General features: G+C 48.6%; 1 protein-coding gene across 1 annotated transcript; it reads right to left on the reverse strand.

Moving 5' to 3' along the window:
• Window positions 1-1,516: 1,516 nt before the first annotated feature.
• On the reverse strand, window positions 1,517-22,040 carry LOC117658628 (inositol-trisphosphate 3-kinase B-like). The gene is made up of 8 exons (XM_060691927.2): window positions 21,856-22,040; window positions 16,966-17,441; window positions 10,830-10,914; window positions 9,673-9,886; window positions 8,251-8,455; window positions 7,139-7,240; window positions 4,181-4,252; window positions 1,517-2,446 (listed from the first exon to the last, which is right to left on the reverse strand). Exons 2-8 carry the CDS (start codon window positions 17,341-17,343, stop codon window positions 2,207-2,209), a joined length of 1,296 nt encoding a protein of 431 aa, XP_060547910.2. The 5' UTR covers window positions 17,344-17,441; window positions 21,856-22,040; the 3' UTR covers window positions 1,517-2,206.
• Window positions 22,041-27,027: the final 4,987 nt, after the last annotated feature.

The following is a 27,027-nucleotide window of genomic DNA, read 5'->3' on the forward strand; positions in this document are numbered from 1 at the left end:
TATCCAAGGACCTTTCCAGCCCTATGATTCTAGGAGCTTTGGGGGGTGGACTAGAAGACCTCCAAGGCCCCTTCCAACTGTTATTCTGATCCTACCGCATTCAAAGCTTCCATCCCTCCTAGTCAAGGTTTGCATGCACTCCCTGGCCTGAGCCTGACCCCCTCCGAACCCTCTGCTGCCTTGGGAGGCATGGGGCGACCCTCTTCCCTGGCCCCTCTCTGCCGCCCGGCCCACGAAGCCTCTGAGCCCCCCCTCCCATCTCCGGCACTGCAGACCGTCCCCATCTTTGCAAGAAGCGTCCACAGTTTTTGCAAATGGCCGGTGTCGCTTGTCCTTGTGAACTTGGCTTCCTCCAACAAAGCCTCTTCTTCTTTCTCCCAAGGTTACTTATCCTGCCCCCCCCTTTTTTTAAAAAAAAAAATTCTCTCCCTGGCTGCCAGTCTCCCACGCGCCCGGCTTTCCGTCTCTGTGGCAACCCCACACATTGGAGGCTGGCAAAGCTGCAGAAGGGACAGAAAAAAAAAAAAACCAGTTCCTTTAGCCAACTGGCCCCAGACTGAGCGGTGGGAAGGTGGGGGGAGAGCCACCCTGTCCTTGCCTGGCCTCCTTGCAAAGGGAGGCCGAAATCTGGGCATAAAAAAAGGACCATTCAGTGCCCACGGTGTTGCCAAACCTTTTCCCGAAGTTTTGCCCCATGAGGACTAGAAACTTGGCTTTTTGGCAAAACACAGCAACCTCCACGATAAGGCTTGAACTTGGAGGCTGGGCCTGCAAGGTGGTGCTTTTTTGGGGGGGGGGATGGGGCGTGGATTTTGCCCGTGGCCAGAGTGGAGTTTCTGCAAAAGCTGCCCCACTTGTGTGGGTCTCGGGAGGGGCGGGAGGGGTTGCGTTGCAGAGAATAAAGCCAGCATTGTGCTGTGGAATTTGAAGCCAGAACGGTGAGCTGAGCTGAGCTTGGAGGGGAGGTAAAAACAGAATTGATCGTCTTAAGTCTGCAGTCTCCAAACTGGGCCAACTAACACTGGTAGACTTCACCTCCCAGAATGCCCCAGCGAGGATTTCAATTCCCAGAATGCCCCAGCCTGGACTTCACCTCCCAGAATGCCTCAGTCAGGACTTCAATTCCCAGAATGCCTCAGCCTAGACGTCACCTCCCAGAATGCCTCAGTCAGGACTTCAATTCCCAGAATGCCTCAGCCTGGACTTCACCTTCCCAGAATGTCTGAGTTAGGACTTCAATTCCCAGAATGCCCCAGCCTGGACTTCACCTTCCCAGAATGCCTGTCAGTATTTCACCTCCCAAAATGCCCCCGTCAGGACTTCAATTCCCAGAATGCCTCAGTCAAGACTTCAATTCCCAGAATTCCCCAGGCAGCCTGTTGAAGTTGACAAGTCTTAAAGTGTCCCAGTTTGGAAAACTCCTGCCTTAAGTGAATTTCCTTTGATATGAAAAAGACACACACATACACACACACACACACACACACACACAAAAGTGGAATTTCTTCCAAAGAAGAACTGAAAAAGGCACTCCTGCCTGGCTTTTAATTCATCTCCCCCCAACATCCCAAGAAGAGGCCGCATCTTTGCAAAGTTACAAGTTTCCGACTTGTACAGGGTGTGTTCGTGCGTGCGGTTGCACAGACTCTGCGGCCTGCGTTGGCTTGACACACTGACTCACAAACCACCCAGTCCTGCCAACGTCCGGCCCTTGCAGGCAGCTTCCACTCCAGCGGGTTGCACGAAACTGCAAAAGTTGGGCCGACGGAGTAAGCCACGGTTCGCTTCGCCGCAGATAAACTCAGGCAATCCCGGTCTGAATTTCCCCTCCCGAAAGTCCGGCTTCGGTCCCGTTTTGAGCTACTCCGCGACGATTCTTCTTTTACTTTTGATTCTGTTCAGCTCCTTGCAGAAGCTGCTGTACTTTCCAAGGGGGAGGGGGTGTCAGCCCCACCACGGAGGGGCCCGAAAATGGCCTCGGGCTACGAGAGACCCCTTTGGCGAGCAATTGGGGTCGGGGGTGTGTGTGTGGAAGCAGGAAAAAGAATTTGAAGGCTGGAGAGGAGCTCCAAGCAGCTCTTCCAGGAGGCTCCCAGCTGCCCCCTCCCCAAACAGCATGGCTGCCTTTGCCGTGGGGATGTCGCCCACTCGGTGGGGCCGGGTCCTTTTCCGCCATTCTCGGCTGTTTCCCGGGGGGGCCGTAGGCTCACGAGGGCCCTGGGAGGGGGTCCTGACTCTGCTCAGCTCTGGCCAGAGTCGCCCGGATGGTGTGGGTCAGGTGCTGCAGGCCGATCAGGTAGCCGTCCTCGTGGCTTCCGGGGGTCCAGGCCACGTCGTGGCGAAGGTGGGAGTGGGCTGGCGCTGGGAGAGTCTTGCCAAAGTCGATCATCCAGATGCTGGCATGGCCTCTCTGGTCGTGGAGGAAGAGCAGAGAGCTCCCAATCACCTGGGAGGGAGGGAGCAAGGTGGGTAAAAGGGGGAAGGAAGGAAGGAAGTAGGGAGGGAGGGAAGAAATAAAAAGGGAGGGAGGAAGAAGGATGGATGTGAGAGGGAAAGGAGAGATAGGTTGAAGGGAAAATCGGAGGTTGATGGAAGGAAGGAAGGAAGGAAAAAGGGAGGAAGGGAGGAAAAGAGGCAGGGAAGGAAGGAAGAAAGGAAGGGAGGGAGGGAGGAAGTAAAAAGGGAGGGAGGAAGAAGGATAGAAGGGGGATGGATGGATAGGAGGTTGATGGGAGGGAAGGAAGGAAGGAAAAAGGGACGAAGAAGGATGGAAGTGAGAGGGAAAGGAGAGATAGATTGAAGGAAAGATGGGAGGGAGGGAGGGAAGGAAGGAAGGAAAAAGGGAGGGAGGAAGGAAAAGAGGCAGGGAAGGAAGGAAGGAAGGAAGGAGGGAGGGAGGAAATAAAAAGGGAGGGCAGAAGAAGGATGGAAGGGACATGGATGAATGGATAGGAGTTGAAAGAAAGATGGAAGAGAGGTTGATGGGAGGGAAGGAAGGAAGGAGGGAGGGAGGGAAAAGGAAAAAGGGAGGAAGAAGAAGGATGGATGGGAGGGGGAAAGGAAAGATAGGTTGAAAGAAAGATGGGAGGTTGGGAGGGAAGGAAGGAGGGAAGGAAAGAAAGATAGGTTGGAAAAAGGAGGAAGGAAGGAGGAAGGAAGGAAGATGGAAGGATTGGAAAAAAGGGATGGAGGAAGGAAGATGGAAGGAAGAGAGAGAGATGGAAGGAAGGAGAGAAAGAGGGAAGGAGAGAAGGAGAGAGAGAGAGAGAGAGAGAGGACGAAGGGAAAGGAAAGAAGGTCAAATAATTTCCCCCAAACTAGAAGAATTGGCGTGGCTTAACTTTAGAGGCCTCAGAATAATATTCTAGGATTTGGGATCAAACTCTTGAAATGCCACCCAGCCTGGAAAAAAACGAGCCAAATTTTCTGGAAAAGCCAAATATAAACATAGCATGGCAAATAAAGCAGGAACACCCTATTGCAAATGAGGTAAATAGAAAAGGGCCCTGCGATTTTTTTTGCTTGTTTGTTTAAATCAGAAGTCTTCAAAGATGGCCGCTTTAAGACTTGTGGACTTCAACTCCCAGAATTCTCCAGCCAGCATAGCTGGCTGGAGAATTCTGGGAGTTGAAGTCCACAAGTCTTAAAGCGGCCATCTTTGAAGACCTCTGGTATAAATGCTCTTGTTTGGGAACACGTCACTTCTACACGGATGTCCTGGTTGCTTTAAGCAGGGCGGAGCTGCCCCTGAGCATGCACAAAGTTCTTTCACCAGCGAGAACCGCTGGATGCAAAGATCTGCTGGCTTTCCAGCATCCCTCGAACCCCGGCAAACTTTGGGACAACTTTAGGACTTGTGGACTTCACAACTCCAACTCCCTTCAAGAGGAATTAAAGTCCACAGGTTTGTAAAGTTGCCGTAGTTACCCACCCCTTCTAATCCAATATTTTTTCAAATACTGCAAGCTGGGGGATTCTGGGAGTTGGACTAGATGACCTCCAAGGTCCCTTCCAACTCTGTCAAATTCTCACAATAAAGGTAGAGGGAAGCAGGTCCCCCACATTATTTTTTCACGGTTCGGGTGGTGGGATCCGACAGTTTGATCTCACGCCCCTTTTGAGGGCTGAGGAGCGCTCAGCTTTCCTCCTTTTTTGGGGGAGGGGGTCCCCGGCAAATCACCTCGTGCCTCTTGAAGAAGTCGGACTCTTCCAAAGCTTGGCGTAAATTCTCCAGGCGTGCCAAGTAGATCTTCTGCAAATCAAGGAGAATATTAAAACAAGAAGAGTTGGGGGGCAATGTCTCCGCCCCCCCCAATAAACCTGTCGTTTTTTAAAAGCGTCCGGAAAAACAAAAAACAAATATAAGAGTGACTTTAATACAGTGAAAATCAGTAAGCAATAGACTTATATCCTGCTTCACAGTGCTTTGCAGCCCTCTCTAAGCGGTTTACAGAGTCAGCCTCTTGTCCCCAAAGAGCTGGGTCCTCATTTTACGGACCTCAGAAGGATGGATGGTTGAGTTGACCTTGAGCTGGTTAGGATCGAACTGCTGGCACTCGGGCAGAACTAGCCTGCAATACTACACTCTTAACCACTGGGAGGGAAGGAAGGAAGGAAGGAAGGAAGGAAGGAAGGAAGGAAGGAAGGAAGGAAGGAAAATAACAGTAGCACTTAAGACTTATATCCCTCTTCACAGTGCTTTGCAGCTCTCTGAGAGGTTTAGAGTCAGCCACTTGCCCCCAATAATCTGGGTCCTCATTTGACCCACCTTGGAAGGATGGAAGGCTGAGTCAACCTTTAGAAGGAAGGAAGGAAGGAAGGAAGGAAGGAAGGAAGGAAGGGAGGAAGGAAGGAAGGGAGGGAGGGAGGGAGGGAGGAGCGAGAAGCAATAGCATTTAGACTTATATACCGCTTCACAGTATCTTTCCAGCCCCCTCTAAGCGGTTTACAGAGTCAGCCTCTTGCCCCCAACAATCTGGGTCCTCATTTGACCCACCTTGGAAGGAAGGAAGGCTGAGTCAACCTTTAGGAAGGAAGGAAGGAAGGAAGGGAGGGAGGGAGGGAGGGAGGGAGGGAGGGAGGAGCGAGAAGCAATAGCATTTAGACTTATATACTGCTTCACAGTGCCTTTACAGCCCTCTCTAAGTGGTTTACAGAGTCAGCCTCTTGCCCCCAAAGAGCTGGGTCCTCATTTTACGGACCTCAGAAGGATGGAAGGCTGAGTCAACCTGAAGGAGGGAGGGAAGGAAGGAAGGAGGAAAGGAAGGAAGGAAGGAGGGAGGGAAGGAAGGAGGGAAGGAAGGAGGGAAGGAAAGAGGGAAGGAGGGAAGGAAGGAAGGAAGGAGGGAAGGAGGGAGGGAGGGAAGGAAGGAAGGAAGGAGGGAGGGAAGGAAGGAAGGAGGGAGGGAAGGAAGGAAGGAAGGAAGGAGGGAAGGAAGGAAGGAAGGAAGGAGGGAGGGAGGGAAGGAAGGAGGGAGGGAAGGAAGGAAGGAAGGAAGGAATAGCACTTAGACTTATATACCGCTTTATAGTGCTTTCCAGCCCCCTCTAAGCGGTTTACAGAGTCGGCCTCTTGCCCCCAACAATCTGGATCCTCGTTTTACTCACCTTGGAAGGACGGAAGGCTGAGTCGACCTTGAGCTGCTCAGGATCGAACTGCTGGCAGTGGGCAGAGTTTAGCCTGCAATACTGCATTCTAACTACTGCACCACTGCAGCTGTGTGCTTCAAGTGTTTCTCGAAAGCTTGGTAACGTTATGACGGGTGGACTTCAACTCCTAGAATTCCCCAGCCAGCTATGCTGGGAGTTGAAGTCCAGCCATCTTAAATGTCATCTTAAATGCCTTAAGAAGGACGAGGGGTGACATGACAGCTGTGTCCTAGTATTTGAGGGGCTGCCCCAAAGAAGAGGAGGGGGTCCAATTATTCTCCAAAGCACCAGAAGGCAGGACAAGCAGCAACGGATGGAAACTAACCAAGGAGAGAAGCAACTTGTGAGCGTCCTAGTCTCCAACCTTGGCAACTTTACAACTTGTGGACTTCAACTCCCAGGATTCCTCATGTCTGCCTGGAGAATTCTGGGAGTTAACATCCACACCTCTTAAAGCATTGAAGGTTGAAAAACACTGATCTACCCCATTGTGGTTTATTCCCCCACCCCCCAATCTATTGTTACAGGTAAGTCCTTGGTACAGGTAATCATGGCATAAGGAATTCTGGGAGTTGAAGTCCACAAGTCGTAAAGTTGCCAAGGTTGGAGACCCCTGTAGATCAAGCCAAGTCCTCAGCCATCACCAGGCACACAGAGATTAACAACATTTACACACCATTCAAAAAAGACAGGGGTGGAGCTGCTGGGGGTTCGCAGGAGAAATTCTAGCTAAGATTCTGTGCAGTTCGGAGAACCCCCAAATCCCACTCCTGGCTGGCCCCGCCCACCCCTCCCTTCCCCCCCCAGGAGTCCCCACGCAGCCCGTTTTGGATGCAGGTAAATGAAGGGCGTGCGTGGCGCCTCGTGGAGGACGAAAAACAGGCCTACCGGAAGATTCAGAGGGCCTCCGGAGCCTGGGGAGGCCGTTTTCGCCCTCCCGGAGGCTCAAGGAAAGCCTCTGGAGCCTGGGGAGGGCAAAAAGTCCCCCCCCGGGAGCTGACTAGGCCACGCCCACCATGGCCACGCCCACCCAGCAACCGGGCTGAGAACCCCTTGCTAAAATTTTTGAAGCCCACCCCTGAAAAAAGACAATCAAAAAGCTGCAAAGGAAACAAAGAGACCAAAACACCCAGATAAGCAGAGATTAACACCAGACAAACAATCCTCCAGTCAAGGAATTATCAACTTAGACAAACAACTCAGACACTCTAAACAAGGAGCCACCAAGGACACTCCCACCAACGCTGGTGAGCGAACCCCACTTCCTTCTGACACTGAGGAGGCCGCCTAGTTGGGCAATGAAACATCTGCAAGAAAACAACCAAACTCAGGGAGCACCACGGACCCCACCCTAAAAAAACCACAACAACCAACCCAAAATCAAATCCGCCCCACGACGTTTTAGCTCAGCCACTGAACGAAAGCTCGGTCCCACTTTTCGGCTAAGAATCCTGCTTCCTCCTCCCACTTTCCTCGGTCAAGAGCTCACCAACACGTCCACGCGATTCTTCACAAACTTCAAGAAGATCTCCATGATTTGATCCTGGCTCCGCGTCTGCTTGAAATCCCGCTGCACGGTTCCCCCCTCGATCTGCAGAGAGAGAGAGAGAGAGAGAGAAATAGCAATGGCTCTTAGACTTATATACCGCTTCGCAGTGCTTTGCAGCCCTCTCTCAGGCTCTGGCACCCCCAACAATCCGGGTCCTCGTTTTACCGACCACGGAAGGACAGAAGGCTGAGTCAACCTTGAGCCAGTCAGGATCGAACTCCTGACAGTTGGCAGAATTAGCCTGCAATTCTGCATTCTAACGACTGGGAGGGAAAGGAAGGAAGGAAGGAAGGAAGGAAGGAAGGAAGGAAGGAAGGAAGGAAGGAAGGAAGGAAGGAAGGAAGGAAGGACAATAGCATTTAGACTTATATACCGCTTCGCAGTACTTTGCAGCCCTCTCTAAGCAGTTTACAGAGTCAGCCTCTGGCCCCCCAACAATCTGGGTCCTTGTTTTAGCACCTCGGAAGGACGGAAGGCTGAGTCAACCTTGAGCTAGTCAGGATCGAACTCCTGACAGTTGGCAGAATTAGCCTGCAATTCTGCATTCTAACTACTGGGAGGGAAAGAAAGAAAGAAAGAAAGAAAGAAAGAAAGAAAGAAAGAAAGAAAGAAAGAAAGAAGGAAGGAAGGAAGGAAGGAAGGAAGGCAGGAAGAAAGAAAAGAGGAAGGAAGGAAGGAAGGAAGGAAGGAAGGAAGGAAGGAAGGAAGGACAATAGCACTTAGACTTATATACCACTTCACAGAGCTTTTCAGCTCTCTCTAAGCGGTTTACAGAGTCATCCTCTTGCCCCCCAACAATCTGGGTCCTCCTTTTACCGACCACAGAAGGACAAAAGGCTGAGTCAACTTTGAGCTGGTCAGGATCGAACTGCTGGCAGTCGGCAGAGTCAGCCTGCAATTCTGCCTTCGAACCACTCGGCCACCACGGCTCAGTGAGAGAGTGTGGAAAGCCCGTATCCTGACCTGTTGATGGGAGACCTGCTTCTCCAGCTCACACACACAGATGTACAAACACACACACACACAAACACGGCACTTCTCCGGCTACTCACCGTCACCCCTTCGATCCGGAACCCCAGAGAAGTGCTGGAGCTGGTATTTTCCCTCCACTGCATGTAACGGGGCTTGGTGACGGCCCCTTGACTGTGCTCCTCCGGCGTGGGGGCCCAGGGCTCAATCTTCATCATCTTCTGGTAGAGGTCTCGCCGGGGGGCTGAGCGGGGCTGACCCTTGCCCGCTTCGTCCTCCAGGTACGTTCTGGGCAACCGGGACGAAAGGGAAAGCTCCCTTGGTGAGTTAAAACTCTCCTTCCCATTAACTCAAGAAATACAAGTCGTCCTCAGCTTATGACCACAAAATTCGTCGTTAAGTGAAACACGGGTCGGGTGTTTTCGGCCCCGTTTTGCGCCCTTTCTTGCCCCAGTGCTTATCACTGCCGCGGGTAAGTTAGTAACCCGGTCGTTAAGGGAATCTGCCTTCCCCACTGATTTCGTTTTGACCATCACGTGTGATCATGTGACCCTGGGGACACGACGACGGTCGTAAGTATAAACCAGTTGCCGAGGGTCTGAATTTTGATCACGGGGATGCGGCAAAGGTTGTAAGTTTGAAAAACGGTCCACTCCTAAGTCCCTTTTTTTCTGTGGCGTCGTAACTTTTGAATGGTCACTAAATGAACCGTTGTAAGTCGGGGACTACATTTGTTGGAGGGGAGGAATGGGGAGGGGTCAGTCTTCCCAGGTGAACCGGATAGGATGAGTTAATTTTATTTTATGGCAGGGGTCTCCAACCTTGGCAACTTTGGCAACCCCTGCTTTATGGTAAGCTATAGTCCTTGGTTTAGAGCCATTCGTTTAGTGACCGTTCCAAGTTACAACGGCGCTGAAAAAAACAACTTAACTCATGACTGTTTTTCATACTTACGACCGTTGCAGCACTCCCCACCCCCGGTGATGTGATCCAAATTCAGTTGCCCTTGGCAACTGGACTCAGATTTATGACGGTTGCAGTCTCCTGGAGTCCCTTTTTGATCCACTTTTGCGACCTTCTAACAAGCCAAGTGAACGAGGACACCAGATTCACTTAACAACCACGTAACTCACTCAACAACGGCAGTGATTCACTCAACAACGGCTGTGGCAAGGAAGGTCGTAAAATGGGGCAAAACTCACTTCACAACTGCGACCCTCGGCAACAGATATTTCGGGCTCGATTGTGGTCGTAAATCGAGGACGAATCTCCCTCCATCTCTTTTTACAGCCAGATAAGTGAGGAAGTCAGTTTTCTTTCTCCGTCCATTATGCAGCTGAGGGCTTCCCGCTCTCTTATCTGATCGTTGTCTAGGGATCATTTCTTATGACAAGATCCTTTGGATCCAGGAAGATTTGGAAGAGGGATTTGTAAATTAAAGATGCCCCCCCCCCACACCCCGATCCCATTCTCCCCGCCTGCCCTGCGAGGAAGGCCGCTCTGACCTGGTGCCCATCTTGCAGTCCATGATGCTGGGATTCTGGAGTCCGCGGAGAAGGTCGTCCATCTGGATGTAGCGCTCGCCGCCCACCTCCGCCACCCCGTGGTAGGCGGGCACAAAAGGGCGCAGCACGTCCGTCATCAGCTCGGACAGACACGCCTCCTCCACGGCGCTGAACTTCTTCAGGATCTGGCCCCCTTCGCTGGGCTTGAAGTTGCCTGGAAGGAGAACGGAGGCGAACACCTGGAGGTCAACACAACACTGGCCTCCTCTGCCAATGCCGGCTGGGGGTTTCTGGGAGTTATAGTCCATCCATTTTAAAGGATGCTGGCTGAGGAATTCTGGGAGTTATAGTCCACCCATTTTAAAGGATGCTGGCTGGGGGATTCTGGGAGTTATAGTCCACCCCTTTTAAAGGATACTGACTGGGGGATTCTGGGAGTTATAGTCCACCCATTTTAAAGGATGCTGGCTGGGGAATTCTGGGAGTTATAGTCCACCCATTTTAAAGGATGCTGGCTGGGGGATTCTGGGAGTTGTAGTCCACCCATTTTAAAGGATGCTGGCTGGGGGATTCTGGGAGTTGTAGTCCACCCATTTTAAAGGATTCTGGCTGGGGGATTCTGGGAGTTGTAGTCCACCCATTTTAAAGGATGCTGGCTGGGGGATTCTGGGAGTTATAGTCCACCCCTTTTAAAGGATGCTGGCTGGGGGATTCTGGGAGTTATAGTCCACCCCTTTTAAAGGATGCTGGCTGGGGGTTTCTGGGAGTTATAGTCCACCCCTTTTAAAGGATGCTGGCTGGGGGATTCTGGGAGTTATAGTTCACCCATTTTAAAGGATGCTGGCTGGGGGATTCTGGGAGTTATAGTTCACCCATTTTAAAGGATGCTGGCTGGGGGATTCTGGGAGTTAGAATCCACCCATTTTAAAGGATGCTGGCTGGGGGATTCTGGGAGTTAGAGTCCACCCATTTTAAAGGATGCTGGCTGGGGGATTCTGGGAGTTATAGCCCACCCATTTTAAAGGATGCTGGCTGAGGAATTCTGGGAGTTGTAGTCGACCCATCTTAAAGTTGCCAAAGTGGATTTAGCCTTGGCTCCTGATCCCCCTCCCCACACCTTCCCCTGGGCACCCCACACGTCTTCGTGCAATTCATACCTTCGTGTCCGGCCAGCTGCACCCAGGAGCTGCGTCGTCGCAAAGACCAGTGGACCATGGTGAAAAAGGTCTTCCAGGATTTTGTCTAGAGGAAAAGCCAGAAAATGGGTGGCTGAAAACATGGAAACTCTGGGTTTGTAGGTGTGTGTGGTAAAACCAGAAACAGAAAATGGATGAAAACTGACCAAAAAGAGATGCAACGTAGAAATAAGGAGGAATTTCCTGACAGTGAGAACAATCAACCCATGGAGTAGAAGTTGCCTTCAGAAGTTGTGGGAGCTTCATCCCTGGAGGCTTCCAAGAAGAGACTGGACTGCCATCTGTCAGAAATGGTGTAACTGTCTCCTGCTTGGGTGGGGGGTTGGACTAGATGACCTCCAAGGTCCCTCACAACTCTGTTAATCTGTATCTGTATCATGTACCCTGGTGGGGAGGCCTGAAAGACAGATATATCCATGGATGGTGTTCCCACAACCTGATTGGCCTGTCGTAAGTTTGAGGACTACCAATATTAGAATGCTGACATGACACCGTAATCCCAATAGAAGCAACATGGGACTTCCTCACTTCCAAGTGCTAAGGGGATTAAGGCACCAGGCTAGAAAGCAGGAGATGGTGAGTTCTAGTCCTGCCTTAGGCATGAAAGACAACTGGGTGACTTTGAGCCAATCACTGGGAGACTGGGAGTTCTAGTTCCACCTTAGCTAGGAAAGCCAATTGGGTGACTTTGGACCAATCACCAGGAGACTGGGAGTTCTAGTCCCACTTTAGATATGAAAGCCAACTGGGTTACTTTGGGCCAATCACCAGGAGACTGGGAGTTCTAGTCCCGCCTTAGGCATGAAAGCCAATTGGGTGACATTGGGCCAATCACCAGGAGACTGGGAGTTCTAGTTCCACCTTAGCTAGGAAAGCCAATTGGGTGACTTTGGGCCAATCACCAGGAGATTGGGAGTCCTAGTCCCGCCTTAGGTGTGAAAGCCAATTGGGTGACTTTCGGCCAATCACCAGGAGACTGGGAGTTCTAGTCCCGCCTTAGGCATGAAAGCCAATTGGGTGACATTGGGCCAATCACCAGGAGACTGGGAGTTCTAGTTCCACCTTAGCTAGGAAAGCCAACTGGGTTACTTTGGGCCAATCACCAGGAGATTGGGAGTCCTAGTCCCGCCTTAGGCGTGAAAGCCAATTGGGTGACTTTGGGCCAATCACCAGGAGACTGGGAGTTCTAGTCCCGCCTTAGGCATGAAAGCCAGCTGGGTGACTTTGGGCCAATCACCAGGAGACTGGGAGTTCTAGTCCTGCCTTAGGCATGAAAGCCAGCTGGGTGACTTTGGGCCAATCACCAGGAGACTGGGAGTTCTAGTCCCGCCTTAGGCATGAAAGCCAGCTGGGTGACTTTGGGCCAATCACCAGGAGACTGGGAGTTCTAGTCCCGCCTTAGGCATGAAAGCCAGCTGGGTGACTTTGGGCCAATCACCAGGAGACTAGGAGTTCTAGTCCCGCCTTAGGCATGAAAGCCAGCTGGGTGACTTTGGGCCAATCACCAGGAGACTGGGAGTTCTAGTCCCACTTTAGATATGAAAGCCAACTGGGTTACTTTGGGCCAATCACCAGGAGACTGGGAGTTCTAGTCCCGCCTTAGGCATGAAAGCCAATTGGGTGACATTGGGCCAATCACCAGGAGACTGGGAGTTCTAGTTCCACCTTAGCTAGGAAAGCCAATTGGGTGACTTTGGGCCAATCACCAGGAGATTGGGAGTCCTAGTCCCGCCTTAGGCGTGAAAGCCAACTGGGTGACTTTGGGCCAATCACCAGGAGACTGGGAGTTCTAGTCCCGCCTTAGGCATGAAAGCCAATTGGTTGACTTTGGGCCAATCACCAGGAGACTGGGAGTTCTAGTCCCGCCTTAGGCATGAAAGCCAGCTGGGTGACTTTGGGCCAATCACCAGGAGACAGGGAGTTCTAGTCCCCCCTTAGGCATGAAAGCCAGCTGGGTGACTTTGGGCCAATCACCAGGAGACTGGGAGTTCTAGTCCCACCTTAGGCATGAAAGCCAGCTGGGTGACTTTGGGCCAATCACCAGGAGACTGGGAGTTCTAGTCCTAGGTATGAAAAACTGGTTGGGTGACTTTGGGATGGCATAAGGCCTCCTGCCTTGGGCAGGGGGTTGGACTAGAAGACCTCCAAGGTCCCTTCCAACCCCAATGATTCTCTGATCCTAAGAGGGCCAGTTCCCTCTCTCTCAGCCCATCCTTCCTCGCAGGGTTGTTGTGACGGGGGGAAAACAGGAGGAAGAAGCTGCCGTTGGATATGTTCTCCTCCTTGACTTATTGGACAAAGTAATAAAAGCAGGATAACACATAAATAAGTAAAAACAAGCAGAGAGAGAGAAAAAAAAAGCTACGGTCTTAAACGCCAAGAAAACAAAGGAACTGCTTGTTGCAAAGAAGGAAATTGCTAAAAATTTGGCAATCTGGGCTCTGCACGAGCAGTTGCATCTCCCAAAGACGTGCAAAACGGGTGCAAAACAGCCCATTGATCTTTGCCAACACAACGCCGGGCGCAATCGTCGGGGCCTGCCAGGATTCCCCAACGATGGAGGAAAGAGGAACCGACATGCGTCACCCCCCCAGGCAGGAAATCTCAGCCTCCTCCTCCTCCTCCTCCTGCACAGCCCAGCCGGGAGGTCCAGCCGCCCTCCAGCAGCTCCGTCACGCTAGCAACGCGGAGAAGCCACCCGAAAACCAGCCGGAGCCGGCACAGCCACACCTGGCAACCACAAGCACGAGGGCCCTACGAGCGACACCAGCTCTGCACCGGCCCAGGAACTCCCCTGCGGTCTGTGCAAAAGGTTCCTCTGCATGCATGCAGAGTCCTTTTGCACCCAGGGCTGCCCCTGCATCCGGCACCGGGCGTGGGGGGCTCGTCACGTGGTCCAGGCGCCACGGGGGTTGGCTCTCGTCTCGCTCTGTTGTGGCAACGTGGCAGCCTGGCAACCCAGTTTTGGAAAAAATGCAAAGAAGAGCAACTGAGAGAATCAAAGGCCTGGAGAGAAAAACAGACGAAGAAGGGCTGCAGGATTTGGGTCTGGCTCTAGAGAAAAGAAGATTTAGGGGAGACACGATAGCAGGATTCCAGTATTTGGGGGGCTGCCACAAAGAAGAGGAAGGGGTCAAATTATTCTCCAAAGCACCAGAAGACAAGAAACAACGGATGGAAACTAATTGAGGAGAGAAGCAACCTGGGATTAAGGAGAAACTTCCTAACAGGGAGGACAATTAACCAGTGGAACAGCCTGCCACTAGACGTTGTGGGTGCTCCATCCCTGGAGGTTTTTAAAGAAGAGACTACTAGACAGTCACTTATCTGAAGGGTTGGAAGGGTTAACGCGACTCCTTTATTCAAAGAGGAAAATATGTTCTTATTTTATGTTTATTTATTTATTTATTGGAATTTGTCAAACGAAAACGAGAGCGAGAATAAGAGACTAAAAATAACAATGGCAGGGACGATAGGCACGTTAGTGCGCTTATGCCAGGGGTGAAATGCTCCCGGTTTGGCCCGGATCGCTTGATCCGGTAGTGATGGAGGCAGGTGGTTCGGAGAACCGGTAGCAAAAATCCCTGCCCCCCCCCCCATGCCCAGCTGAGCCGCGCAATCATCAGAGGCTTTTTTTTTTACTTTTAAAAGCATTTTTTCTACCACCTCTTCGGCCGAAAAAAGGTTTTTAAAAGTAAAAAAAAAAAGCCTCTGATGATCGTGCGGCTCAGCTGGGATCGTCAGAGGCTTTTAAAAGAAAGAAACCCTTTTTTTCCCTTTTAAATGGCTCTGACGATCCAAGCTGAGTTGCCTGATCGGCAGAGGCTTTTTTTTTTTACTTTTAAAAGCATTTTTTCTACCACCTCTTCGGCCAAAAAAATGCTTTTAAAAGTAAAAAAAAAAAGCCTCTGATGATCGTGCGGCTCAGCTGGGATCGTCAGAGGCTTTTCAAAGAAAAAAACCCTTTTTTTTCTTTTAAATGCCTCTGACGATCCAAGCTGAGTTGCCTGATCGGCAGAGGCTTTTTTTTTTTACTTTTAAAAGCATTTTTTCTACAACCTCTTCGGCCGAAAAAATGCTTTTAAAAGTAAAAAAAAAAAAAAAAAGCCCCCCCCCAAAGAACCGGTGGTAACAAATTTTAGATTTCACCCCTGGCTTATGCACGCCCCCCTCCCCCTCTACGGACCACATAAGTGTGAAGTAAGGTCCACGAAGTCCATTTGTGACTGAAACTGTGGAATGGATGGTCACTTCTGGAATTTGTGCTTTGTGAAGAAAAAAAATAATAATGAAACTTTGATCTAAATCCCTAATTTCAGCCTTCCAGACTCTCCCTTGCGACCACCCCGTCCAGCTGTTCAGTACAGTTATTCACTTTTGCACAGGCTGATAATGTCATTTATAAAAAAAAAATAGCTCTTTTTTTTTTTTTTGCTAATTTTGCAAAAATTATTTTGCAAATAAATGAGCTTTTGAATTCCCAGCGCTGCGCTTCCTTCCTGTTTTAAATTTTGACCCTCTTCAAGACCCGTGAAAGTTGTGCTTCCTAAAAAGTTTCCTACGCAAACTATTCAAAACGGTCCCGAAAGTTTTTATTTAAATCTTTGTTGTGAGTGGTGGTGTTATCCAAAGAAAAAACGACTTTGATCTTAATTTGGGGTGGTTCAATCCGGATTTGGGGAGCAATGCATGGATTTAAAGGAAGCCAGTGCTGTTTTTTTTTTAAAAGGAGGGATTTAACATAAGTTTCCTTAACTTAGGGGTCCCCAAACTTGGCAGCTTTAAGACTTGTGGACTTCAACTCCCAGAATTCCCCAGCCAGCAATGGCTGGGGAATTCTGGGAGTTGAAGTCCAACAAGTCTTAAAGCTGCCATGTTTGAAGACCTCTGCCGTAACTGGACCAATCTTTCTCAACCCTTAAAGATGGATGGACTTCAACTCCCAGAATGCCTCAGCCGGCAATGGCTGGGGCATTCTGGGAGTTGAAGTCTGCCCGTCTTCAAAGCCGGCAGGGTTGAGAAAAACTCTGCTTTAGTTGCTGCTATGTGGACATTTCCACATCCTGTTTTCTAATATTACCATCTAATGTAAACTTATTTTTTTATTTATTTAGTTTTTACTTTGACTAACATCCAGCAAGAAGCTTTCAGGCTTAAAATGCAAATAGCCAAAATAAACAAATTTAGGGTTGAACCTTCATAAATGCATTGGCCGGATTTTAAAGCGCCTTCTTTGCAGATTTCGCCCAGTTTTCCTTAACTTCCCTGCTCCCGGATGTAAAAAATTAATCTATAGGTTTATCCGCGTCAATAAATCACTTACACGTATCCTCGACTTACGACGGTTCGTTCAGCGACCGTTCGAAGTTACAGGGGCACTGAAAAAAACGGACTTGTGGCCGATTTTCGCACTTACGACACAGCCATTCCAAGGACCATTCCAAGAAATTCAGACGCTTGGTAAAACTGACTCGTATTTATGACGAGTGGCAATATTCCCCCGGGGTCACGGGATCCCCTATTGGCGACTTTCTGACAAGCAATGTCAAGGGGAAAAAAACAGATTCGCTTAACAACTGTTCGGCTCGTTGAGCAACTGCAGTGATTCGCTTAACAACGGTGGCGAGCCAGGTCGTAAAACGATTGCCTTTTCCGAGCATCCGACAAGCAAAGTCAACAGGGCAGCCAGATTCACTTACCGACCATGCTACTAATCGAACTACTTCAGCGATTCACTTAACAACGGTTGTAAAACGATCGCCTTTTCCGAGCTTCCGATAAGCAAACTCAATGGGGCAAAACCAGATTCGCTTAACAACCACGTTACTAATCGAACAACTTCGTGATTCACTTAACAACGATGGCGAGCAAGGTCGTAAAACCATCGGCTTTTCCGAGCTTCCGACAAGCAAACTCAATGGGTAAAACAATTGTGTGATTCGTTTCACAACTGCCTCGATTCACAGAGCTGGCTGGAGAATTCTGGGAGTTGAAGTCCACAGGCCTTAAAGGTTGCCAAGGTTGGATCCCCCCCTGCTTTTAAAGAAAGACACCCCCCCCCGGCCAGCTGTGCCCCCCCCATGCCCCCCCATCTCACCTTCCTCAGCACCCGTTTCTTCGTCGTGACCGACCTTCCTTCGACGTCGCTGAAGACGTCATCCGACTCTTGGGATGAGCTGGCCAAAGACGAGCAGGTGGAGGAACCCGAGATGGACCGGTCGAAAAGCAATCCGGGGGCTTGGCTTACGTGGGAAGGAGATGGAACTGGGGGCACCCCAGAGGTCATCTGGCCCAGCGGGCAGGGCGGGGACCCCTGGCATGTCTGCAAGCCGTTGCTGGAAAAGGCCGCACGGGACAGCTCGGCCCCTCCCTCGGTGGCCCTCACGGGGTCGGCCGGGGACTCCGCCGGCTCCCACCCCGCCTCGGGCTCCGTCGGCTGGACGAGAGATCCCGAAGAGGCTGGGATCCATTCCATGAGGACTCCGAAGGACGGATCACCGGATCTCAAGCCGGGGTTCTCCTGTGGCTGCAATGGCCCTCAGGTGCTCCAGGTTCGGATTCCGCCAGGGCTGTCTACAGAGGGAAAGCCAAACAGGGCACAAAAGCATCAGCAGATTTTAACAGAATAACGGAATGAGCTGGAAGGGGCCTTGGAGGTCTTCTAGTCCAACCCCCTGCTCGAGCAGGAAAACCCATCCCTATTTATGATCTATTTGCTTATTTATTTGTTGAGCTCTTTAAAAAAATAAACAAATCCATGCTTTCACTACAAAGACCCATAAATTAGCCATCTGAGAAAGAGAGGTGGCAGTCCTCCACTTACAGTCGTTTGTTTAGTGACCGTTCGGAGTTGCAACTCCTCCGAAAGGAGCGACTTAACGACCGTTTTTCACACTTATGGCCGTTTGCAGCACCCCCATGGTCACGTGATCAAAATTCAGATGCTTGGCAGCCGGTTCGTATTTATGACGGTTGGAGTCATGTTTTGTGAACTTCTGATCCGCGAAGTCAATGGGGAAGCCGGATTCACTTAATGACGATGTGAACTAAAGAACTGCAAGGATTCACTTAACAACTCCGGCAAGACAGGTGTCAAGCCTGAATGAAGGTTGCCAAATGGGCCAAAACTCACTTAGCGACCGTCTTGCTTAGCAATGGAAATGTTGGGCTCGATTGTGGTCATAAGTCGAGGACTAAAGTGTACAGACTCTAAAAGACACAGCATGCAAGGAAAAAAGGAATTGGGAGAAGGGAAAAAAAAAGGAAAGAACTAATGTTTCACTTCCCGTTATGGATAGTCCTCAACTTATGACCACAACGAAGCCCAAAATTTATGTTGCTAAGTGAGACAAGTGAGTTTTGCCCCATTTTACGACCTTCCTTGCAACACTTTGTTAAGTGAATCGTTTCAGTTAGCAATACAGTCGTTAAATGAGTCTTGACTTTGCTTGTCAGAAGACTGCAAAATTAATAATAATAATAATAATAATAATAATAATAATAATAATAAATATTTCTATGCCACCCACTCTCCAAGGGCTTACACCAAAGACAGTATACTAGATAGCATCTTGCCCCCCAACAATCTGGGTCCTCATTTTACCCACCTCGGAAGGATGGAAGGCTGAGTCAACCTTGAGCCGGTGAGATTTGATCCGCTGATCTGCTGAACTAGCAGTCAGCTGAAGTAGCTGCAGTACTGCACTCTAACCACTGCGCCACCTCAGCTCATAAAGGGGATCACATGATCGCGGGACGCTGCAACCGTCGTAAATATGGATCATTTGCCAAACACCCGAATATAAATCTCTGCCTATGCAGATGCTGCAATGGAAATAAACCTTTTTCATCCCTGGAGGCTTTCAAGAAGAGACTGGACTGCCATCTCTCAGAAATGGGGTAGAATCTCCTGCTTGGCTGGGGGGTTGGACTAGATGACCTTCAAGATCCCTCCCGACTCTGTTCGTCTGTTAAACCCTTTCTCTAAAATTGGCTTTTAATCGCAGCAAAACAGGCCAAGAAATTTTTTTTTTTTCAAAGCTTCATTTTATCTGCTCTATCTTCGGTCCTGGAATTTAAGGAACTTCAAAAACATTGCATTTTAAGATTGCTGGAAGAAAGAAAGAAAGACGAAGCCCAAAACAAAATAATAAAATAAACCCAGAAGTCTAGTTGGCATATTTTCCACCCTGGACAAAATTTGCATAGAAACTCTGCAATTTTGCAATTTGCAAACATTTTCAAAGCAGAATTTAAGGAAAGCTGTGTTGTTTCTTTGCAAACGGTCCTGCCAGACTCCAGATTCCTTCCCCCTCCCCCCCATGGTATTTTTTTCAAAGGTCTCTTTCCTGTCTTCCGTGCCAGGAATGTAATTAATCGAGAAATGATTAATCAAACAATAGCGACAAGAATTCCACTGAATGGGGAGATTGGCAAACTTTAGACTCTAATGACCTGAAAGTGCAAAAAATTAAAAAAAACCCGGTTTAAAGGAGAAACTAGGATTATTTCTTGCAATTACTCCTTTTTCACCAACTTTGCTTCCTTGTGAAGCTGTGAAAACAAAACAAACAAAAAAAAAACATTTAGTCCTTGCCTTACGACTGTTCGTTTAGTGACCAAAGATACAACGGCACTGAAAAATATGTGACTTGTGACCGTTTTTTCACAGTTGCAACCTTTCCAGCATCCCCCGATCAAAATTCAAGATGCTTGGCCCCCGGTTCGTACTTATGACCGCTGCTGTGTTCCAAGGTCAAGCGATCCCCCTTTTACGACCTTTTTGGGGGATGCCAGTTTCACTTAACAACCAGATGACTAACTTATCAATTTGCAGTGGTAATTCACTTAACAACCGTGGCAGGAAAACTCCGTTAACGAGCGTTTCGCTTAACCACAGAAATTTGGGGGCTCAATTGCGGTCGTAAGGCGAGGACTACCTATAATTGAGATGGACTCTTGGATAGAGCCTTCAAATTGAAATGGGAGTCTGTTTTATACTGTGTATACACGTACAATGACAATAAAGTTATTTAAATTTTAATTTATACCCGTAAAGTGGAAATAATTACTATTTAAGGCAAAATTCCCCCTCGGGAAGGAACAGAAAGGGAAATAAATCTAAATCCGATTCAGCTTCTAAACTTCTAATTTTACAGAATTGGAACCGATGCGGAGGAATAAAATCCTTTTTTCTTGAGTCCAAAGTTTTATCTTTTTTGCCATAATATTTATTCTCTCTGGGTTTTTTTTAACCAATATTACCCTTCATCCTAACCTCTCACCTTAACCAAATTCAATTTTAAATACAATACAATATCATTTCAACTTTTTCCCTTTTTGGATTAGATTCCAAATATGCCATTAAAAATATTCCAGTTATTACAATTTCCCTAATTAAATTTAAAGTTAATATGAAAGTTATTCATATTTCTAAAACTGATCATTATATACATTCCAATGAAATATATTCCAGTTGTTACAATTCATAATTTTTGTTAAAAATCCAATGTATGACTTAATTAATTATCACTTTCTCAACTTTTTCTTAATATTTCTGATTTAAACCATTTTTAGTTATTTCACCTAAATAAATCTAAATCAGACTCGGCTTCTAAACTTCTAATTTTACAGAATTGGAACCGATGCGCAGGAATAAAAATCCTTTTTAAGATCCATTTTTCCTCTTCGGATTTTTTGCAGGGCAGATTGTGGTGTGCAACTCAACAACCGAAGTGGGGGCTCCGGCCAGCTGCCCCCCCAAATAACACCCCCCCCATCCTGCACACTGGCCTACCAGCTGAACGCACCCATGTTCGGGGTTGACCCAAAACACAAGCGAAACACAAGCAAAGAGGAACAAACCCAGTTTAGTCTGGGGGTGAACGCAAGTGGCAATTTTGGGATGGGATTCACACATTCACACACACTCAAGAATTCTTAAGGGTGTGCAACAAGGAGCATATCTGTCCCACACAACATAACAACACTTCATTTAGCGACCGGTCAAAGTTGCGACAGCACTAAAAAAAAGCGACTTATGACCGTTTTTCACACTTACGACCGCTGCTAGGTAAAACACGGTCAAAATTCGGACGCTCGGCAACTGACTCACCTTTTATGACGGTCACAGCGTCCCTCCTGGGGGAGGGGGTCACATGGGGTCTCCTTTAGTGACCGTCTGACCAGTAAAGTCGATGGGGGAAGCCCGATTCACGTAGCAACCGTGTGACTCGCTTAACAACGGCAAGTGATTCAACTTAACATGAGAGAAAAGTCACCAAAGGGGGGCAAAATTTACTCCGGTGTCCCGCTTAGCGGGACAGAAACATTGGACCTCCGTTGTGGTCCTAAATTGAGCACTTTACACCTTGGCTGGAAGATCTCCTGCTTGAGCTGAAGGGGGCTGGACTAGAAGACCTCCAAGGTCCCTTCTTGGCTCTATTCCGAGTCTACGATTCGATTCCAAGACCCAGGAGCTGGATTCACACAACCTACTGGGTGCGAATCAGTTGTGCGTGTGTTGTTGGTGGTGATGGTGTGTGTGGGGCTTCTGTGGGGTTCAGGGGGGGGTTCAGCGTAAGGGTCCCCCCCCCATATGGCAATCAACAGTAATGGAACAAGAAGAGGGATGCACTCTGCCCATGCCCAGAGGAACTCTCTTCCTGGCCACCAGCACAGAGATTCCTTTCCTTTGGAAAGCTGGATGGGACCCAGCAAGGAAGGCAAAGGGGTGGGTGGGTGGGAGGAGACCCCTCCCCTGCTTTTCAGACCCCTCCCCTCCCACTGTCAAGCTTCTGGGATACCCTCATTTGGGTCCACACGTGTCTCCCTCGACGCGTGTCTTGCATCTTCGCACGGAAAGAGCCCTTGCATGGGGAAGACCCCCCTCCCCAGTTTATTTCTCCACCCAAAAGAGCCCCCCACCTTGCTCCCCCTTCCCCCTCCTCAGAGGAACCCCCCCAACCCCCCCCCCTCAATTCCTCACCTGCAAAAGACGCATCTACGGGGGATTCAACCCGTCCCCGCGTCTCCGGCTTGCAAGAGCACGTCAGAAAGGCGGGGAGAAAACCCGTGCAGAGAAAGAGAGAGAAAGAGAGAGAAGGGAGGGGGCCAGGCGTCGGAGGAAGGAGGACCCGCTTAGGAAAGGCTGGTCTCTCTCTGCCCTCTGCTGGCCGCCGGCGGCACTGCAGCCCTCTCCGGCAAACCCAGGCTAGAAGCTGAGGAAGCCTCTCGGATCTCCAGCAGTGAAACGTCTTCAAAGAAAAAAACAACAACAACCCCAGATGGCCTTAAAACGGAACATTGAAATATGGGAATTAACTACTCTAAAAAAAACAATCGTGTCTATTACATAAGTTTTGATGAACGCAGCGACGATTCTTATTATCGACTATTATCGCTGTTTGAATTAAAATGAATTCTACCCGGAGAGCCGTGCTGTTCGTGTATTGACATTATTATTATTTTATTATTCTTTATTAAATTTATATACTGCCCTACTCCCGAAGGACTCAGGGCGGTGAACAGCCAAAAGATAGTACAAACGTTAAAAACCATTTAAAATACATTAAATACTTTGGCCCAAAACAAATTTAAAACACCCCAATTTATAAGACAAATTTAAAAATAGCAATTTAAAAGGGAAGTTAGGCCAGGCCAGCCTGCTGGAATAGGAATGTTTTGAGGCGGAAAGTGCGCAGATCCGGGATCTTCCGTATCTCTGGGGGGAGCTCGTTCCAGATGGTAGGTGCCCCCACAGAGAAGGCTCTCCCCCTGGGGGCCGCCAGTCGACACTGTTTGACCGATGGCACCCTGAGAAGACCCTCTCTGTGGGAGCGTACTGGTCGGTGGGAGGCTACTGGTGGCAGAAGGCGGTCTCGTAGGTACCCTGGTCCTAAGCCATGGAGCGCTCTAAAGGTGGTAACCAAAACCTTGAAGCGCACCCAGAAGACCACCGGGAGCCAGTGCAGCTCGCGCAGGAGGGGAGCCACATGGGAGCGCCATGTCGCTCCCATAACCACCCGCGCGGCCGCATTCTGGACCAGCTGGAGCCTCCGGGTGCTCCTCAAGAGGAGCCCCATGTAGAGAGCATTACAGTAGTCCAGGCGGGAAGTGACGAGGGCATGAGTGACCGTACTTAATGAGTCCCGAGCCAGAAAGGGACGCAACTGGCGAATCAGGCGGACCTGATTAAAAAGTCCTCCTGGCCACAGCCGTCAAATGGTCTTCTAAAGACAGCCGTGAGTCCAGGAGGATATGGATATGGATATGTATCTATGCTTACATATATTTGCATCTGTGTGTGTCTCCAGTCAGCGATCTTATACCCCTGGTGACATGCTAATTTCACTGTAATACTTTTAACCCAAAATAAAGAAATAAATCTATTTTTTAAAATTATTCTTTTTGCATTTGTTTCTTAGCAAGCTCGGCTGCTTTTCTGCGATGCAGGGAGAGACCCCCCTAAAATTTAGGTCCACCTAAATCAATGAGGCTTAACTCTCCAGGAAGGGGGGGGGAGTGGCACGTGCTGTGAGGGCAGCGGGAGGGGGGCTTCCTAGGCTGGGGGTCAGCTTGGTGTATCGTGGGAATCCCTCTTGGGTGGTGGTCAGTTCCTCCTCCTCGTGGCTTTAGGGAGAACTGGGTGTTTGGGAAGCCACGATGGCACTTTGGGTAGCAGGCTGGGTCTTCCCCTGACAGAGCCCCTCCTGACCCCCCCTCCCTCCGCTGTGACATCAGAAATGACCCCCCCCCACACACACAGGTCTCTAAGCAACAGCCACTGGGTGGGCAGACATCCAGGCAGGTTGCCAGGGTGGCTCAGGGGCTCAGACAGTTGGGAGAGGTTGGCACATGCCGTCTCCCTACATGGCAGCCAATTTCATTTAGCGCTCAAGGAAACGGGCCAGAAGTGAGGAGTTCTAGGCGTGAAAGTCAGCTGGGCCAATCACCAGAAGACAGGAACTTCTTGTCCTGCAGCAGGTGCTGTGAGTTCTAGTTCTGCAATCTGCACAAAGGTCAGCTGTGGGACTTCTAAGAGCCAATAACCAGGAGACGGTAAGATCTAGTCGAACCCATAGGCAGCAAGCTGCCAATCAGCAAGAGACGGTGAGTTCGAGTCCGGCAATAGACGGTTACGGCTGTAACCTTGTTGCTGGAATCCTTACGATTTATATTGACTGTTTCCTAATATGATTCGATTGCTTATTTGTACCCTATGACTATCATTAAGTGTTGTACATTATGATTCTTGATGAACGTATCTTTTCTTTTATGTATACCGAGAGCGTATGCACCAAGACAAATTCCTTGTGTGTCCAATCACATTTGGCCGGTAAAAATTCTATTCTATTCCTATTTATTTTATTTTCTATTCTTTCCATTCCATATTTTCTATTCTATTCTATTCTATTCTATTCTATTCTATTCTATTCTATTCTATTCTATTCTATTCTATTCTATTCTATTCTACTCTACTCTACTCTACTCTACTCTACTCTACTCTACTCTATTCTATTCTATTCTATTCTATTCTATTCTATTCTAATAAAGTCTTAAACTTAGGTAAGAAAAACCAAAAGTGCACATATAGATTGGGGGAAACCAGGCTTAATAGCAGTGACTGTGAGAGGGATCTTGGAGTCTTAGTGGACAATCAGCTAAATATGAGTCAGCAGTGTGCAGCGGAAGCTAAAAAAGCCAATGCAATCCTAAATTGCATTAACAGAGGGATTCAATCAAGATCAAGGGAGATACTAAAGCCACTCTATAAAGCCTTAGTAAGGCCACACCTAGAGTCCTGCATCCAGTTTTGGTCACCGCACTATAAAAAGGATGTTGAGACTCCGGAAAGAGTGCAGAGAAGAGCAACCAGGATGATGAGGGGACTGGAGGCTAAAACATACAATGAACGGTTGCAGGAACTGGGATGGTCTACTTTAATGAAGAGAAGGGAAGGGAAGGGAAGGGAAGGGAAGGGAAGGGAAGGGAAGAGAAGAGAAGAGAAGAGAAGAGAAGAGAAGAGAAGAGAAGAGAAGAGAAGAGAAGAGAAGAGAAGAGAAGAGAAGAGAAGGACCAGGGGAGACATGGGAGCATCTTCCAATACTTGAGGGGCTGCCCCAGAGAGGAGGAAGGGGGCCAAGCTATTCTCCAAAGCACCCGAAGGCCAGACAAGGAATAATGGATGGAAACTGAACAAGAAGAGATTCAACCTGGAAATAAGGAGGAATTTTCTGACAGTGAGAAGAATCAACCGATGGAACAGAAGTTGCCTTCAGAAGTTGTGGGAACTTCATCCCTGGAGGCTTTCAAGAACAGATGGGACTGTCATTGGTCAGAAATGGTGCTGGGTCTCCTTATTGAGCGGGGGGTTGGACTAGATGACCTACAAGGACCCTTCCAACTCTGTTAATCTGTATCTGTACAGTATCTGTATGTAATAGAGATGGTAAGGACTGCCGCCATAAGAAGAACAGAGTGACTATGAGCAAATCAGCAAGAGACGGTGACATCTATTCCTGCAAAAGGCATAGTTTTACTCCTGCAATACACACAAGTTGCCATTATAGAAACCTGGTGGGTTGATAACTAATAACTGAAATGTACTGATAGAAGGATACAAACTATTAAAAAGAAACAGACTTAGCAAAAGAGGAGGTGGAGTTATATTATATATATGTAAAAGAGCACTTCCTCTGTATATAGAGATGCACACAACAAAAGATGAAAGCCTTCTACTACAAATAAAAAGAGGTTGAGATTTTGGAAAAAGTGCAGAGAAGAGCAAATAAGATGATGAAAGGCCTGGAGATTAAAACATATTAAAAACAGCTACAAGGATTTGGGTTTGCCTCGTCTAGAGAAAAGAAGAATTTGGGGTGACATGATAGCAGAATTACAGCATTTGAGGGGCTGCCCCAAAGAAGAGAAGGGGGTCAAATTATTCTCCAAAGCACCAGAAGGCAGGACAAGAAATAATGGATGGAAACTAACCGAGGAGAGAAGCAACCTGGAATTCAGGAGAATTTTCCTAACAGTAAGGAAAAGTAACTAGTGGAAGGGCTTACCACAGAATGATGGTGACGTGTCTTCCTGCATTAGGCATGGTACGTTCTCCTCCTGGAATCCTCATGATGGGTGGCTGAAAGTCTTTGGGCCAATACTCAGCGGACGGTGAGTTCTAATTCTGCATTAAATTTCACGAAGTCTTCTCCTAAAAGGTGAGTTCCACTCCTGCCACGGGAACAATAGACCGTTGAATGACTTTGGTTGAATAACTAAAAGATGTTGACTTCTCTTCCTGCATTAGGCATGGTATGCTCTCCTCCTGGAAGCCTCACGATGGGTGGCGGAAAGTTTTTGGGCCAATACTCAGCGGACGGTGAGTTCTAATTCTGCATTAGATTTCACGAAGTCTTCTCCTAAAAGGTGAGTTCCACTCCTGCCATGCGAAGAACAGACCGTTGAATGATGTTTGCAAACAACTAAAAGATGTTGACTTGTCTTCCTTATTAGGCATGGTACGTTCTCCTCCTGGTATCCTCATGATGGGAGGTTGAAATACTTTGGGCCAATACTCAGTGGACGGTGAGTTCTAATTCTGCATAACTTTGATGAAGTCTTCTCCTAAAAGGTGAGCTCCACTCCTGCCGCATGAACAAGAAACAATTGAACAAGTGGTTGAATAACTAAATGTCTTCTCTTCCTGCATTAGGCATGGTATGCTCTCATCCTGGGATCATCATGATGGGAGGCTGAAAGCCTTTGGGCCAATCCTTAGGGGACGGTGAGTATTAATTCTGCATTAGATTTCATGAAGTCTCCTCCGAAAAGGTGAGTTCCACTCCTGCTGCGCGAAGAAGAAACAGTTGAATGACTTTGGTCGAATAACTAAAAGATGTTGACTTGTGTTTCTGCATTAGGCATGATATGCTCTCCTTCTGGAATCCTCATGATGGGAGGCTGAAATTCTTTGGGCTAATACTGAGCGGATGGTGAGTTTTAATTATGCATTAGATTTCCCGGATTCTTCTCCTAAAAGGTGAGTTCCACTCCTTCCGCGTGAACAACAGACCGTTGAATGACTTTTGCAAACAACTAAAAGATGTTGACTTGTCTTCCTGCATTAGGCATGGTACGCTCTCCTACTGGAATCCTC

Source organism: Pantherophis guttatus, chromosome 18 (assembly GCF_059756535.1).
Source record: "Pantherophis guttatus breed Tessera chromosome 18, ASM5975653v1, whole genome shotgun sequence".
NCBI lineage: Eukaryota > Metazoa > Chordata > Lepidosauria > Squamata > Colubridae > Pantherophis > Pantherophis guttatus.

What these genes read in the sequence shown, in the direction of transcription:
- LOC117658628 (XM_060691927.2), bottom strand. Translation starts at nt 17,343, where the DNA reads ATGGAATGGATCCCAGCCTCTTCGGGATCTCTCGTCCAGCCGACGGAG. An exon ending in AGAAACGGGTGCTGAGGAAG is followed by an intron (nt 10,915 to 16,965) that starts GTGAGATGGGGG and finishes CTTTTCCTCTAG; the next exon opens with ACAAAATCCTGGAAGACCTT. An exon ending in GCAGCTGGCCGGACACGAAG is followed by an intron (nt 9,887 to 10,829) that starts GTATGAATTGCA and finishes TTCTCCTTCCAG; the next exon opens with GCAACTTCAAGCCCAGCGAA.